Source organism: Betta splendens, chromosome 13, assembly GCF_900634795.4.
Source record: "Betta splendens chromosome 13, fBetSpl5.4, whole genome shotgun sequence".
Lineage (NCBI taxonomy): Eukaryota > Metazoa > Chordata > Actinopteri > Anabantiformes > Osphronemidae > Betta > Betta splendens.
This window is the reverse complement of record NC_040893.2, coordinates 20,065,862-20,082,491: the sequence shown is the minus strand read 5'-3', so window position 1 is coordinate 20,082,491 and position 16,630 is coordinate 20,065,862. Positions and strand designations below refer to the sequence as shown.

The following is a 16,630-nucleotide window of genomic DNA, read 5'->3' as shown; positions in this document are numbered from 1 at the left end:
CCTGGACCTACTGTCGACCTGGACCTACTGTAGACCTGGACCTGGACCTGGACCTACTGTAGACCTGGACCTGGACCTACTGTCGACCTGGACCTACTGTAGACCTGGACCTGGACCTACTTTAGACCTGGACCTGGACCTGGACCTACTGTAGACCTGAACCTGGACCTGGACCTACTGTAGACCTGGACCTGGACCTACTGTCGACCTGGACCTACTGCCGACCTGGACCTGGACCTACTGTAGACCTGAACCTGGACCTGGACCTACTGTAGACCTGGACCTGGACCTACTTTAGACCTGGACCTGGACCTGGACCTACTGTAGACCTGGACCTGGACCTGGACCTACTGTCGACCTGGACCTGGACCTGGACCTACTGTAGACCTGGACCTGGACCTGGACCTACTGTCGACCTGGACCTACTGTAGACCTGGACCTGGACCTGGACCTACTGTAGACCTGGACCTGGACCTGGACCTGGACCTGGACCTACTGTCGACCTGGACCTGGACCTGGACCTACTGTCGACCCGGACCTACTGTAGACCTGGACCTGGACCTGGACCTACTGTAGACCTGGACCTACTGTAGACCTGGACCTGGAGCCAGCGGAGGTGTGTGTGTCCGTCTACATCAGCTGGTGGTTTGATGAAGCAGCGGCGCATTCATGGGTTAAATGCTTTGTTTGTGCAGAAACAATAAGACATAAAACACTGGTGTGAGTGTTTGCTGTGTCACAGCAGGAGGCTGTGATGGAAGCTTCATTACTCAGACTCCCACTGATCAACCACATCAGTGAATATTGGCCCTCAACAGGGTGTTGGTGTGTGAAAATGTTCCCACTGAGCAAAGCGCATGTTAAAGGTCCTGACGTCCAGCGTGTGTTGTTCACACTGGATCCTTGAGTCTGGTCTGTTTGCATCAGTGCTTCCTCTCATCATGTTTGTAACACGAAGACTGGAGCAGCTCCGTTCATCCAGCTGACGTCACTGTATCCGCCTGTCCCGGCGAAAAGCCGAACGGGAAGCTGCAGTCCGCGAGCCTCAGGTTGAGCTGAGCCGCAGGAAGGAAACGAAAAGTGTCTGAAAACGGGTCATTTCACTAAAGAGGCGACGGAAACATCATCATCATCATCATCATCAGTCACCCCACCCGTCAAGACACGGGCATCGGTGACGTCAGTGGGACTTTATAAGAGCCTCTGCGACGGGACCGACCCAGAAGACCCGCCGACCCGCACAGAGACCCACGCGCACAACAAGACAGTGATGAAGATGCTGTCCTCCCCGCGCCTCCGCTGCCTCCTCCTGCTCCTCCTCTCCCTCGCCGCCTCCATCAGCTGCTCCTCCGCCGCCCAGAGAGACGCCAAACTCCGCCTGCTGCTGCACCGGACCCCGCTGCTGGCCTCCAAACAGGTGCGACACACACACACACACACACACACACACACACACACACACACACACACACACACACACACACACACACACCGGGTCCATCACCAGAAGTTTTCTTTTGATGGAGCCTGGTTTTATGATCAACGTCTGCACATGACGAACGTTAAGATGAGTCCGATCAGAAGTTTAGATGGTCACAACGGAAGAGAAGTAATGTTTTAACTAATTCGACTCAAAATGGCGTTAAAACGTGATTGTTACATTTTTACGTTCGCGTATGTGAACACGGGAAAAACCGGACACTTTAATGAGTAGGATTCGATCCAGCGACAATAAATTAACTTCGGCTTAATTTGGCTTTTTAGGTCCAAACGCTGAAACGCGGACGCGCTTCAGGTCCGGACGGGTCCGTTTGTTCCGATAGGAACTGGACTCAGCTGCTGCAGATAAATGTTGGAATGTTCCGGTTCATTTTCAAACACTTTTCCAGCTTAGGTTCGGTCAGAGAGGATTCAATGATAAATCACTGTTCTATCGAAACACCTGCAATTTAACGTAACTTCGGTAAAATCACGAGTCTCAAAACGTAAAACAATCATTGAGCAAATAGACATGAAGTCATTTACAGACTGTAACTGACTCACTGTATCGAGGAGTGGTTCTTTGTGTTTATTCATGGGAATGTGTGATGGAACCAAAACGACGTTTCTCTCCTACAAAGTGTCACGTGCGGCGGTGGATCAGTCGCTCAGAGACGCAGCAGCAGCAGCAGCGTGAGCCTGTTCAGCTGATGAGTCACACATGAAGCCACAGAAGCCGAGTCAAGGCTCTGATGAGACTGGGCCTCAAGCCGTCACTCACCCCCTTTCTATTTCAGGACACGTCTCGGTCCTCGCTGGCCGACCTGCTCCTGTCAGACCTGCTGCAGGTGGAGAACGAGGCTCTGGAGGAGGAGAACCTTCCTCTGGGGGGAGGAGAACCCGAGGACGCGGCTGTGGACCTGGAGCGGGCCGGCGCCAGGGGACCGCTGCTCGGACCCCGCGAGAGGAAGGCCGGATGCAAGAACTTCTTCTGGAAGACCTTCACGTCCTGCTGAGAGCCCGCACATCGTCGTCCATCAGTAGTTTGAATGGATTGTTTAGATTTTCTGAGCTGATACTTTCTGAATGTAAAACCGATGAAGCTATTTTTAATTGTTGGTTTTAATAAAATCTGTTTGAGTCAAACACTGGCTCAGTCTGATGCTGGAGGAGCTGCAGCTTGTTACTGGACACTGGGCTTAAAGTCAGAGGTAATGAGTGAAATGAGCAACACTGTAACGTAGGACACAAGCTGAGGGTGTTTTATTAAAGTTCCTCCCGATCCCACAAACATGTTCACAAGCAGAGTTCAACTGAAACCCACCCTGATGCTGCCACAGGTCAAAGGTCAGCGGTCGCTGGCAGTGATGGAGAGAGGAGGAGGAGGTGCTTTGATCCTGGGAGGGATTTCTAGCTGTGGATCATGTCTTTTAAAGGTTTTCTCTCATAAAGGTGCAAACACAGATTCGTAAATCTAATGTAAAGCGCGAGCCGCCGTTAGCGGGGAGCGATCACAGCTCGCCCTGAGGTCAGGTGAACGTCCACGTACGGCGTTTGACGGCAGCGGCGGCGCAGAGAAGCAGCTGCTGCCGTCAGATTAGCAGCTGCTTTCATTCATTAGCTCTTTGTTAGAGGAAGCTTTCAGGAATTAGAGCTTAATGGGAGCAGGTGATTGACAGCTGAGTCACACACTCAGCGACAGACTGATCACACCTGGGTTTGATTCAGGCTGGAACCGCTGGCGAGCGTCACTCAGCTGCTCTCAGATCAGTGGAGGTTCGAGCCGCACCGCAGGGGGCTTCACAGGACAAACATGGCTGCTCTGCTGCTGCCTGCCGTGTCCTCCTCTGTTCATGGTGCTCGGCCTCAGTCTCCATCCTAATGACCAGACCTAAAAGCTGCAAATATGAAGAAAGTCCACGCATTGACGGTAAAATCCTGTTTGAATGGCACCTTCTCGATTCCATGTTTGACTGACGAGCTCAGAGTTTATGGTTCCAGACGCCTCATTAGTCTCGTTATGAGGCTGAGTCTTAAATTGAACAGCTGACTCTGACGCTGCTGTAGCCGTTGACCTTTGACCCCATCATAGATGTGATGTTTAGGTGAGCCCGCAGGTGTCTTCAGGAAGCTGCGATGACATCACACACCTCTCCGACTCGTGGAGAAGTGAGCGCTTTAATAAACAGGAAGCAGCAGCTGCAGCCGCACAAAGGGCCGCGCCGCCAGCCAATCCAAAGGCAGCTCCTAAACGGCTTCAATAAACGTTAATGAGCTTTAATTACGGCTGAAAGCCTCGCTGGAACACGACTCACGCTGCCTCTTCACGGCACGTCTGAATGGAGGCTGATGGCGTGTTTCACCTTGAAAAGACGATTCAGCGAAGACAAAGAGACGAATCAGCCGCAGGATGCTGCATCACACATGCACACAGCAGCGGGACAGCAGATGCAGAGGTCAGAGGTCAAGCTGTAATCAGCAGGTGGACCAATCACACGGCAGCTGATAAAGCTGAGAAACAAAGCAGCTGCGTTATCATCCGTGTCCAGGTTCTGCTGCTGCTGAGCCCCAGGTTCCATCTGCAGGTGGGTGATATGTGCTGCCATGACTCACCTCTAAACTTAGACTTAGAGAAGACAGGCCCAAAGACAGACAGGATGAGCCTCTTCCCACTTTACAAACTTACTGCTGTGTGTGTCCAGTGGTGCTGATTGTGTTCTTCAGTACTTGAGGGACATCTGATGCTTTCTGCCCCCTGCTGGACAAACATGAGCATGGCAATGAGTCCGCTGACGGTTCAACACTGTTCTTCACTTCGTCACAGCTACACTGAGCTCACCTGAGGCCCAGTGGGGTTGGACCTGGACTCAGCGCCACGTGACGACACCTGTACCTCATGTTCCCCTGGTGGTTGGTGGTTCTGTTCAGGTGCATGTTTGAGCAGCATGTTGAATGTTCCCACAGAGAGCAGCAATCAGGTGAGGAGATCATTGATAGCATCACAAAAGTGGGCTAAACATATGGAATTATGCAACAAAAACGTAAGGAAATAAGCACAATAGGAGGAAAGACTGGAATATATACTCACATTCAAGCCCCAAACAAGATGAACTGCTCCAGATGTGGAGGTGTGAGACCAGCAGAGGGCGCTGTTTACTGACGCCTCAGCACGATGCAGCAGTTTAACAGTCAGAACGTTGCGGAACGACTTTACTGGGAACGATTCGCGTTCAGCCAGTATAGCCAGCAGGTAAACTGTCCCAGCATGCTTTGCAGACAACACAAACGATCAGACGAGTCAGTACATTAGATTCACAAATTCATGTCGGAAGTATTTATAGTTTCTACATTTGATTCATCTACATGTATTTGTTGTGTTCCCTTTTTATATATTTTACTTTTAAAATTTTCAGTCGCTAACAAACAAACAAACAAACAGATAGATAGATAGATAGATAGATAGATAGATAGATAGATAGATAGATAGATAGATAGATAGATAGATAGATAGATAGATAGGTGGAAGATGTGACGTAGGGCCGCGTTGATGACGTCAGCCTCTCTGTGTCGGGGTGTGTTTGTTTGTGAGAGGAAGAGGTTGGAGGGATGTTGGGCGGGGTCTGAGGAGACACAGAGAAGGAGAAAAAGAGAAATCCTCCCGATCCCGAACTCGCTGCTGCTAAGAAGGAGGACGGAGGACAGACACACGTCCACAGCGACAGACAGGAGGACAGACGGGACGACAGACAGAACCGGACAGGATGGGTTGGCGGAGCGGCCGTCGGTAGCGCTCTGTTTTCGGGACGGAGCTCCAGGATGAGTGTAGCGCTGCAGGACCTCCGGAACACCGTGAGTACACACACAACGTGCACGCTTCAGTTCCGGTCCACCGGGTCTGGGTCGGTTCTGTGCGCACCGACAGACGCCGATCACCTGAGCTCGTGATTGACAGGTCCGTGTGATCGATCTGCGTCAAGCTGTGTGCACGTTCGCTTCCTGCTGACGTCACTGGTCAATCAGGCTGATCGATCACTGAACAGACGCTTCTGCAGACTCCGGGACAGGTTCTGCAGAATTACACCAAAACACTGGAACAGTCATTTAGCGTTTCAGAACCACAGAGGACGAGACAGATGCAAAAGTAAAATACTTAATTTTGCAGCTGCATCCGAAGTTGATTCAGTCAGTCGTGAATCGTACATGGAGCAGGTGAAGTGAACAGGTATTGATGAATGAATGCACTAATATTATCACGACCAAGCACAGAATCCTGCAGAACCCCAAAGCGGATTTTTTGTTAACAAATTGGAATCTGTGTCAGTAATAAAATAAACCTTGTTGATCTCTGATCCAACAAACGCAAAGGGAGCGGTCGGCCCGGTTTTTAATGGATGATGTCTTCTGGGAACCCGTCATTAAAGCGGTTTCTACCAGGAAGTGCTCAACAAAGCGACGACACACCCGTTTAAAGTCCTGTGTTACCTGTCAGCCGCCGGCAGTCTGGTCCGGTGAGTTCAGGGACTGATCCTGAACCTGGTTCATCTGAGGCCATTACACACTGGCCTGCTTGGCCCCATCTGTGCACCTGGCCCTGGTCAGAACCAGCTGACTGGGCCTAGTGCCCCCCAGTACCGGGTTGTGGTGTGGGGGGAAACCACACGCTTGTATCAGCTTCTGAGCTCCAGTTCGCTGGCAGGTTGCAGCCACGCGTTCCATTCATGTAAGGAGCACCAGAGAGCTGGGGTCACACAGAAGGCGCAGTTCTTCCTCTTTGCATGGGCCCAACAGAACCACACGCCTGTGTTGTTCTCGCGGACCCTCCCAGAGCTGGCGCCGTGCGTGGGGCCGACGCCTTCCTGTCTTCTGCTCAGCGACTTCCTGTCTTGAGACGCCCTGTTTCCATCTGAGCAGCAAAACAAAGCAAGACGCCCAAAGAGATCATCTTCATCTTCTTCATCACCTTGAACACCTTCATCTGTGTAAACAGCGCCACGTTCCTCGGCTTGGTTCATCCTCGCGAAGAATCACCAATAATGGACATTAGTTTACACTGATCATTTGTTTATTGTTTCATTTGTTTTGTGTGGACGGTCACTGAACGGAACTTTCTGACGAACACAAGGAATCCCAGCTGATCTCAATGACGTGAAGCAGTTTGACTTGGACAGAAATTGAAGAAATGGCTTTAATACATAAACAGCTGGTTCTGCTCAGACGAACAGGAACCTTGGTTCCATATCATTATTTTCGTTAATTATTAACTCAGGAGGTCATTGGTCTCATCTGAGCTGATTGATGAGAGTCAGGGCACTGTGATGGGGGTCGTGTCTTTGTCCCACTAGAGGTCAGGGTGTTGACATTAAGGTTGCCATGGAAACAACCTGCAGTCGTCAGTTTAGCTAAAAGCAGTTGCTGTTGCATTGTTTTCTGTCTTCTCGTGTTTTCAAATGGTCAGTGTCCCCCAGAACCAGGTCCAACTAACGGGACACAAATGAGCCCTAGCCTGAAGTTGAACCGGCCCAAACACATAATAATAATAATAATATAATGCGCACGCTAAGTACATGCATTTCCTAGCTCTCTGACTCAGACACAGGCCTGACTTGTCATGTGTTGAGAACCCAGTTCAGGCTGCGCTGGGTTCTGCCTGGCTGCTCTGCCACATGGATTTTCCTCTCGCTTTTAAACGTTGAGCAGCTGCTTTAACATGATGTTGTCTGCACGCGCTCAGTGACGCAGCAAACACAGAGCTACAGGGCTGTGTTTACGATAGTGATGCAGATCACTGTGGCTGCAGAGGTCCGGCTGATGGCGGGTCACGCTCTGAGGGCTGCAGGTTCTGGACAGTAGATCTGCTGCATATTCATGTTAGATTCAGCCTTTATTTGTGATTCTGTGATGTCGTTCCCACATTCACAGCTGTTTACACAAGAGATCCAGAAATCACCGGTTCGACCTCGAACCAGAACTAATGCGACTCTGAACGGTAAACTGGACCGGTGCTGATTTCCTCTCATCTGCTACGTCTGATGATTTTAACCATCCTCCTGTAAAATACTGGTGTAGCAGCGTGTGCAGATGTGGAGTGTTGTTGGTTTGTGAGGACGGACACGCGTTACATAAGCTGCACTGAACTCTATTAGAGCTGAATGGAGGTGATTCACACACGTTATCTAATTACACACACACGATGACATCACCCTCCACACACATATAACACACACTTCTGTCTCCTAGCAACTCCCCCCTTCTCCCCCTCGGTGTGCGTCATCAATTAAAGAGAACAGAGGCGGAGAGAGAGACACGGAGGAGAGAGCGACGGTCAGACAGACGGGTCTGGGTCTGGGTGTCGAGGAAGGAAACAGTTGGAAACCTTTGGTTTCCTGCAGGACACAGAGACTCTGCTGAGACTCAGGGGACACACAGGAACACGTCTCCACCCTCCAGACCAGGACATTAAGCCCGGCACAGTCCAGCACCGATGCTGGCTGGTACTGTGTGAGACCCGAACCGGGTCCTCACCAGACGCACAGCGAGGTCCAGTCTGGGTTTCACTGGTTTAGTGCGTCTTCTGTCCACAGCTGGGTTCAATCAGAGCGGGGCTTGTTTTTGACTTGGGCTGGTTCTGATGGACTCAGCCTTAAAGGTGATTACAGTTGGATTTTATTGATCAGACTCGCATCAGTTCTGACTCGGGTTAAAGCAGTTTCTCCTCAACCAGCAGATGCAGAAGCAGTTTGTGCTGCAGAAACTGGGAAGGCAACAGATGAAAGGTCACCACCTCATAGCGTCACATCTGGACTGAAGCCCAGTTCAGACCTCCCGGAGAGCAGCTAACTAGCTTCATGCTAAGACATTCAGCTGCAGTGGTTTCCACGGTAACCACACGCTGTGAACTCTGCAGCTAGTAGTTCATCAAACTGGTTTCTGTGACTGACCCAGGATCAGTGTGTGTCTCTGCAGGGAGCAGCGCTGGACTGTTTATGTTTCTGCCTGAGGGAGGGAGGGGAGGAGGAGGGAGAGCCTGTAAACAGAGGAAGTGCAGATTTATTTGATCCCAGTCAAATATCTCCTCATGCTGAGCCTCTGTTTACTTTAAAGCAGTGGAGCTGAGCCTTCCTGCTGCTGCACTTCCAAACGGCTCCTTCGCACCGACACAAACCCGACGGTACCTGGCGCCGCCCACCCACTCACCTGCAGCGCATCTCCTCATTACTCACACTTAGCAGCCTGAACCAGTCCAGCAGGTTCTGAGGAATTTATTTATGAAACAGTGCCACACATTTTTAGTGGCTTCATTGGATCCTTCAGAGTAAGAGTCTGTGAGCCTGAACCCATGATGCTGATTTATTTAGGCCAGAAAATAAGACTTGGACCACTTTGCTTTGTCCAGACTTGGCTGGTTCAGACTCATCGTCGCGTTTTATACTAATTTAGGGCAGTTACAGCTTCTGCTGCTCCTGGATCAGTGCCTGAACCACGACGCAGTAAGATCCACAGGGCGGAGCCTGGTCAACTGCTACGACTTATTATGGAGCCAGGAAACTGGAGGTTTTCCCATCATCCACTGGGGCCTGGCTGAGGGCTGATCAGAAGCTGCGTTCTGTTCCCACCGGGTAGATCAGATTAAACCGACTCGCTGTGTCTTTGCAGATGTCCAGCTATAAGCGAGCTACGTTGGAAGAGGAGGAAGCATCAGACGGTCCCGCTGAGGCGGCCTCGTCTCCCGACACAGTGGAGGTCAGTGAACACAACAGGCACGCTAACAGAAAGAAGAACTGTTAACCTGGACCCAGTAGATCCAGAACCAGGCTCGGTTTCCAGTCTGAGCCCGGTCCAACCTGCTGGCTTGAGAACCTTACAGGTTCTGATGAAGCTGAACTCAGTGGTGGTATTTGTGTCCACTGGTGACGCTCCTCAGGAGGAAACGTTCTGTGGCATGTGATCGCTCTGTGTTCAGACTCCTTTGGTGCGTTCATGGCCCCTGCTGGTCTCAGATCAGTTCTGTCTCCCTTAGGTGGGTTTCAGGAAAGGAGGCGTGGACATTCTGGGCCGGAGGACCCAGCTGGAGGTTCTGCTGTCGGTGCTGCTGCTGGCTGCTCTGCTGGCGCTGTTGGCCTGTCTGCTGGTTCTGGGACTCGGGCTGAGCTCAGGTCGCCTCCCACTGTAACCTCCTCGCCTCTCTCCTCCCTCCTTCACCATCCACCTCTTTCTTTCCCTCTACCACATCTTGTCGTTCAGCCCATCCCCTCCCTCTGGTCACTGTTTCCTTTCTCACACACACCCATCCTCCTCAAACGTCTCATATCCTTTCCCCACATCCTTCACCTCGCTGCTTCCCCTCCCTGTTCGTCCCCCCTTTCTGTGCATCGGTTTTATTGTTTCCCCGTGCTGCTTTGCAGACAGTGGCCGTGGCTTGTGTCTGTCAGAGGCGTGTGTGACGGTGGCCAGTCAGATGGTGGAGGCCATGGACCGCAGCGCTGACCCCTGCCAGGACTTCTACCAGTTCGCCTGCGGAGGCTGGATCAGGAAGAACCCGCTGCCTGATGGGCGCTCACGATGGTCCACCTTCAACAGCATCTGGGAGCAGAACCAGGCGCTGCTCAAACACCTGCTGGGTAAGAAGGACGCGGCCAGCACCGATCCTCCGCAGGGAGGATCATTTGTGCTGTGCTTCAACCTGAGCCTGTTTGCTTCCGTCCAGAGAACGGGACATTTAACGGCAGCAGCGAAGCCGAGAGGAAGACGCAGTCCTACTACCTGTCCTGTCTCAACACACAGAAGATCGAAGAGCTGGGAGCTCAGCCTCTCGTGGATCTCATCGCCAAGGTAACCGTTCATACACAGAGTTGCCACGGCAACCCCATCACTCCAGTACAACGGACTCACACGTTCCCTACAATAAAGGCTTTAGCGGTTCTTCAGGTTTCAGTGTGTAAAACCACCACAGGCACTGGTTTGATATTTACAGGTGAAAGATGTACTCGGATCCTTTACTTAAGTAAAAGTACAAACATGCACACACAAAAATGCTTCACTACAAGTTGTACATGTACACCTGAGTTAAATATAGAAAAGTAGAGTCTGCAATTCTAAACCAGAGCAGAACGATCCTGCTGCTAAATGCTGATCATTAATATTATTATTATTATTATTATTATTATTATTATTATTATTAGTCATTCTGTTTATTATTAGTGTGTATTATTTAGTATTGTTCTAACTTTTCACCATTGTTTAATAGTATGGTTTATATTTCTTTTTATAGATTCATACTTAGCAGCAACATTATTCATTTTACTATTTATGCTGTTGCTGCTGTGGTTATGTATGATTGATGTTCATTTTAAGCTACCTCACGCACCTTAAGATGCCCCTTGGGGACAAATAATGTTATTTAATTGATTGACTGTTACTCTGGTTCTGAGACGTCAGAATAAAAGGAGTTGTTGGCTCTCTGTAGATCGGCGGGTGGAACATGACAGGTCCCTGGGACAAAGACAACTTCATGGAGGTTCTGAAGGTGGTGTCTGGTCCGTACAGAGCTCAGCCGTTCTTCAGTGTTGGAGTCAGTGCTGATCCCAAGAACTCTAACAGCAACGTCATTCAGGTAAACGGGTCCTGGTCCACAGGAGGACAACAGCTCTGGTCTAAAAGTCAGTGTTTATTTCATTTATGATCGCGCCAATCTCTGGGTAAAGCTGTAAAAACTCTGCTTCTCTGGATGTGAACATCATCTTCTACGCTTGACTCACCTGTCGTCTCCTGTACAGGTGGACCAATCAGGGCTCTTCCTGCCATCCAGAGACTATTACCTCAACAAAACGGCCAATGAGAAGGTGAGAACTGTTTAATTCTTCTTCAGACTCTATTCAAAAGCGAAGCTGAACTGGTTTGACTGGTCCAAGGTGCTGATGGCGTACCTGGATTACATGGTGGAGCTCGGGATGCTGCTCGGGGGGGAGAAGAGCTCCACACAGCTCCAGATGCAGCAGATTCTGGAGTTTGAGACGGCGCTGGCCAACATCACCGTCCCACAGGACCAACGGCGAGACGAGGAGAAAATCTACCACAAGATCACCATCGCTGAACTACAGGTGAGGTTTAGGTTGTGGGGCTTTACAGGAGGAAGCTGATGGATCACAGAAAGCTGTTGATCCTGGTTCGATTTGTTTTTATTGCTGAGACATTTGTGTTGCTCCTTTTTGTTCTTTTGATCATCAGCTGGCATTGTTGTTGCTTTGTCTCTCCTTCAGGGTTGCAGATGCTTACAGTGTGGCCATGGCAACAGTTGCCATGAACCGTTGCTATGGGCCTGCATCTCTGTGAGAGATGGAGGATTAGATAACAGGTTATTATATAAACACAGCTTCAGATACTGCCGATGCAGGAGGAGCCATGCAAATAAAACCACAAATACATCATTTCCATTCAATTGTGTGATGAACCTCAGACTCAGGCCTCATTTTCACAGTTGTTGAGTTTGGCTGACAGACAAAGTGACTCCTCCATAAAAACGTAAATGTCAGTGGCTCCTAATAAAAACCCATCACTCATACAGATCCTGATTAGTCGGTGAAACCAGATCACATACGTTTGCATTCTAGAAATCTGCATCCAACCTGTGGAGCTGGTTCATTCTGTCTCAGCATTTGGCTGAAGCAGCAACTGCTTGTTCATCTCCACATGTTGGGTTCCACGCAGACCATCTGGTCTGGAATGAGGAACCTCCTGAACAGCGATTGAGTCCCAGCTTCATTTAACATAAAAGGAAGGTTCGCCACCACCTGGTAGAAATGGCCCCTCACAGTACACAGCTGGGTCGTTTGGGTCAGGTTCCAGTCTGAGTTATAGTCTGCCAGGTCTGTCTCTCTCAGACCTGGGTCAATCAGAACCAGGCCACACACAGCTGCTGATCACGGGTAGTCAACATTCTGTCCTTCAGCCTGTTTCATTCCTCTTCCAGCTGTTGGCTCCGGCGGTGGACTGGCTGGACTACCTGTCGTCCTCTCTGTCCCCTTTGGACCTGAACGACACTGAGCCCGTGGTCCTGTACGCCAGAGAGTACCTACAGCAGGTGTCTGACCTCATCAACAAGACTGATCGCAGGTCAGTGTGGCGTGCAGATGCTGCACTTCTCATCTAGTGCTGTCGTTGCTAACGTAATGGCTCTCTCTCCAGTCTATTGAACAACTACATGATGTGGACTCTGGTTCAGAAGAGTGTGGCCAGTTTGGATCAGCGCTTCGAGAACGCCCAGGACAAACTGCTGGAGAGTCTCTATGGAACCAAGAAGGTTCTTGTACTAATGATTCTACTCTGAATCCTATCGCAGTCGAAGCAGACCTGCTAAACGCCTGTTGTTGCTGTAGTGACACAGAGGCCACAGCTCCAGGGCACTGGGCTGATGAAGACGGTGGTGCTGAATGCTTGAAGTTGGTTTGGACTCTTCTGTCTGGTGCAAATGGGCATATGGTTCTGTTAAACTGTTGCTGTGGGTTCTGCTTGCTGGCAAAAGGTTCTACCTGGAAGTAACTAGTTCTCGTTGTTTGACATGGTTCTTCTTTAACCGTGAGGCTTCCAGCTGTGCTGCTGCCACTCACTGTGGCTTCAGCTGCTTGTGGAGCCCACACGTCTTGGGTTCTGGTTCTAGCTGCTTGTGTTCTGTTGCAGTCCTGCACGCCGCGCTGGCAGACCTGTATTGGAAACACTGACGACACTCTGGGCTTTGCTCTGGGAGCGCTCTTCGTTAAGGCGACCTTTGATAAACACAGCAAGGAGATTGTGAGTCACGGCGCTTTGCTTCTGCACCTGATGCTGGTTTGCTCCGAAACCTGTGCTTCACCTGACGGTTTACGTCTGTCTGTCTGTCTGTGTGTCTGTCTGTGTGTCTGTCTCTCTCTCTGTCTGTGTGTCTGTCTGTGTGTCTGTCTCTCTGTCTGTCTCTCTGTCTGTGTGTCTGTCTCTCTGTCTGTGTGTCTGTCTCTCTGTCTGTGTGTCTGTCTCTCTGTCTGTCTCTCTGTCTGTGTGTCTGTCTCTCTCTCTGTCTCTCTGTCTGTCAGGCTGAAGAAATGATCAACGAGATTCGCTCTGCGTTTAAGGAAGCTCTGGACCGACTCAGCTGGATGGACGACCAGACGAGACGAGCTGCCAAAGACAAGGTGCTCACGCAGGTGGACACAGTGATGAGTGTCTGTGCTTCACCTGTGGCTCTAACTGTTTGTCTGACCCTCGTTAGGCTGACGCCATCTATGATATGATCGGGTTCCCAGAATTCATTCTGGATCCTAAAGAGCTGGACGATGTTTATGACGGGGTGAGTGGCTGGGACAGGTTGCGGTTGCAGCTGCTGCGCTGCCGCCCCCTGCTGTTCAACACATACACATTGATCTATGTGTTGCGTTTCAGTACGAAGTGTCAGACGACAGCTTCTTCCAAAACATGTTGAACTTCTACAACTTCTCAGCCCGAGTGATGGCCGACCAGCTGAGGAAGAGTCCCAACAAAGACCAGTACGGCCCACACATCACGCACCATGAAAATGTAGCAGACATTCACAGCAGGCTTCATCCTGTGCAGACAGGGACAAACAGTAGCAATGCACCACAACAAGCCTCAGCTGTTTGAAGGAAATCAGTCCAACCCTGGGCTTCTTCTGAACTCCTCGTCTCCTCCTCTCCTTGCTCCCTCTCCTCCTCCAGGTGGAGTATGACTCCTCCTACCGTTAATGCCTACTACATGCCCACTAAGAACGGCATTGTCTTCCCTGCTGGGATCCTTCAAGCTCCCTTCTACGCCCGCGACCACCCCAAGTCTGTGCACCTCTATCTGCGTCCACCTTCTCAGCACCTTTGTTTGTCATTATCGCTAAGAAAACCAAACGAGTGCATGTCATCCCTCAAAGACAGAGCTTTACTCTGTGTGTGATGTATGATTTCAGGGCGTTGAACTTCGGTGGCATCGGGGTGGTGATGGGTCATGAGCTGACCCATGCCTTTGATGATCAGGGTGAGTCTGGATCACAGCCGGATCCGTTCCTTCACACCGCGTGCACCAACACCCAACACCTGTGGAAGCTTTAAGACCGCGTGTGACAAACACTAACTGCTGCTTAGGAGTGGATGTCTCTGGTTTCACCTCATGTCTGTGCTACGTTCAGGGAGCTAAACTCAGTCACGTCTTTCCTTCTTGCCTAATTATTATTATTATTATTATTATTGTTATTTCTGCCAGAAAGTGATGTAATTTATAGTTTTCCAGTTAGACAATAAAACAAGGCAGGAGGACGAAAGAAGGGGAAAAACAGAAGATTGTGATTTTATATTTGCCATAGTTTTACAAGATTTTATCCTACTTGGCTGTAGTTTGTAAAACTGCGGTGCTCTGGTGCAGCTGATTAGAGCCTTACTCCTTTTCTCCAGGCCGTGAGTACGATAAAGAAGGCAACTTGAGGCCATGGTGGCAGAACTCGTCTGTGGAGGCGTTCCGGAAGAGGACGGAGTGTATGGTGGATCAGTACAGCAGCTACACAGTCAACGGGGAACATATCAACGGGAAGCAAACACTCGGCGAAAACATCGCTGACAACGGAGGACTGAAGGCTGCGTATCATGTTCGTACAGATACGTCACGTCCCAGTCCACTCGGCTGCAATGTTCTGCCCCTAAAACCACTACCTCGTTTGTCTTGCAGGCCTATCGGTCATGGGTCCAGAAGAACGGAAACGAGAAAACCCTTCCTGCCGTCAACCTGACCAATGACCAGCTGTTCTTTGTGGGATTTGCTCAGGTGAGAATCTACTATTTTATAGAATGGTGTCCCACAAAGATCTGTACTAAAACCACTTCTGTTTCCATAAATTGCCATTGTTCTCTCTAATTTCATAATTTCAGGTGTGGTGTTCAGTTCGGACTCCAGAGAGTGCACATGAGGGTCTGGTGACAGACCCCCACAGCCCCCCCAGATACAGGGTCATTGGAACGCTCGCCAACTCTCCGGACTTCAGCCGCCACTTCAGCTGTCCTGTAGGAAGCACTATGAACAGTGGGAAGCGCTGTGAGGTCTGGTAGACGGACTGGACAGGCCTGGGGGGGGGGGGGTGAATGAGGTGAATGAGTCCATTGGACCGTGAGTGTGTCCATTATTCAGCGTCAGGTTGTTGATGGGTTAGGACTCCGTTCCTCAGTTTCTGCAAACTGGAAGCACCTACTGGACCCATTCATGAAGACGCACAAAGGACTAGTAATGACGATGATGATGATGATGATGATGATGATGATGATGATGATGATGATGTAGGACACAGTGTTGCTGATTTCTGCTCTATCACCGTAGTTCATGTTGGGGATTCACACCAAGACATTTGTGTGTTGGAAGCTGTTAATCCAACATTTACTGACTGTTTCCTTCAGTCCCATCAGCGTCCGCCTGCTCCGAACACCATTAGTTCCTTTGATCACATGGAGCTGAAACCAGTGTTGTGACGTCACTATACGCGATGCTGTGTGTGCGCGCGTGCGTGTGCGCGTTCGTTCCGCCTCGTGCAGCTTCTGTTCAGCAGAGTGAAAACCCTGCTTCCTGCCAAAGACGCTTCTGTTCCGTGTATGACGTCACACCGAGCACGCGTCACCGCGCCGTTGCGTTCATTTCCTGTGACTCTGCAAGTGCCCTTTACTCCGCTGTGGTTCCGAGGCCCGTTTCCCGCCGACGCAGCGCTGAGTGACCTGATGTGATGCTGCTCTGAAGCACATTGCAACAAGTTGAATGAAGTGTAATTCAGCTTTTACCTTTAAAGCACATTTACTCGTGTGGTGTCTGCATCTGTCACTTCTGCACTTGAACTCGTTACTGATGCTCAGTCCTGGACCGTGTCCATCACAGGACGGCGGGCGGACTGGGTGATGGTGGTGGTGGTGGTCCTGGATGTCTTGGTGTGTTTATTAGAGTTTCACATCATTTATCTCCGCTTAATTTGTTGCCTGCTTAATAAATGTGTTTTTACCTAGAGACAAACGCTGCTGCGGGAACGACGTGTGCCAATAAAATCAAATGATGTGTTGAACGTGTTCTCATTTCTTTGACCCTGAAGCTGCAGCAGATCCTAGGTCAGCGAACCGCACCGAGCTGGACTCCAGTGCTGATGCTCCACGCG

The 16,630-nt window shown here is 50.4% G+C and overlaps 2 protein-coding genes and 1 long non-coding RNA gene across 7 annotated transcripts; 2 read left to right on the top strand and 1 right to left on the bottom strand.

Moving 5' to 3' along the window:
- Positions 1-1,087: 1,087 nt before the first annotated feature.
- Positions 1,088-2,625, top strand: sst1.1 (somatostatin 1, tandem duplicate 1). Its single transcript, XM_029172506.3, has 2 exons — positions 1,088-1,417; positions 2,277-2,625. Exons 1-2 carry the CDS (start codon positions 1,271-1,273, stop codon positions 2,493-2,495), a joined length of 366 nt encoding a protein of 121 aa, XP_029028339.1. The 5' UTR covers positions 1,088-1,270; the 3' UTR covers positions 2,496-2,625.
- Positions 2,626-2,757: 132 nt separating this feature from the next.
- Positions 2,758-4,936, bottom strand: LOC121202703 (uncharacterized). 3 transcript variants are annotated; one of them, XR_008696393.1, is made up of 4 exons: positions 4,568-4,936; positions 4,319-4,399; positions 4,166-4,237; positions 2,758-4,058 (listed from the first exon to the last, which is right to left on the bottom strand). It is a non-coding gene; the product is annotated as an uncharacterized LOC121202703 (long non-coding RNA). The 3 variants fall into 3 exon arrangements; XR_008696392.1 differs by having other exon boundaries at positions 4,166-4,234; XR_005898537.2 differs by having other exon boundaries at positions 2,758-4,237.
- A 181-nt stretch (positions 4,937-5,117) lies between these two features.
- Positions 5,118-16,540, top strand: ece2b (endothelin converting enzyme 2b). Of its 3 annotated transcripts, XM_029170136.3 has the most exons (19): positions 5,131-5,328; positions 9,133-9,219; positions 9,497-9,632; positions 9,882-10,097; positions 10,184-10,308; positions 10,943-11,089; positions 11,253-11,318; positions 11,388-11,576; positions 12,446-12,588; positions 12,661-12,775; positions 13,153-13,263; positions 13,542-13,640; positions 13,718-13,795; positions 13,888-13,991; positions 14,181-14,291; positions 14,420-14,487; positions 14,901-15,091; positions 15,172-15,267; positions 15,372-16,540. In XM_029170136.3, the coding sequence occupies exons 1-19, from the start codon at positions 5,296-5,298 to the stop codon at positions 15,546-15,548; spliced, it is 2,292 nt and encodes a 763-aa protein (XP_029025969.1). In that variant the 5' UTR covers positions 5,131-5,295; the 3' UTR covers positions 15,549-16,540. The 3 variants fall into 3 exon arrangements, with proteins under 3 accessions (XP_055369768.1, XP_055369767.1, XP_029025969.1); XM_055513792.1 differs by lacking the exon at positions 13,153-13,263 and having other exon boundaries at positions 5,130-5,328; XM_055513793.1 differs by lacking the exons at positions 9,133-9,219; positions 9,497-9,632 and having other exon boundaries at positions 5,118-5,328.
- The last annotated feature ends 90 nt before the right edge of the window (positions 16,541-16,630 follow it).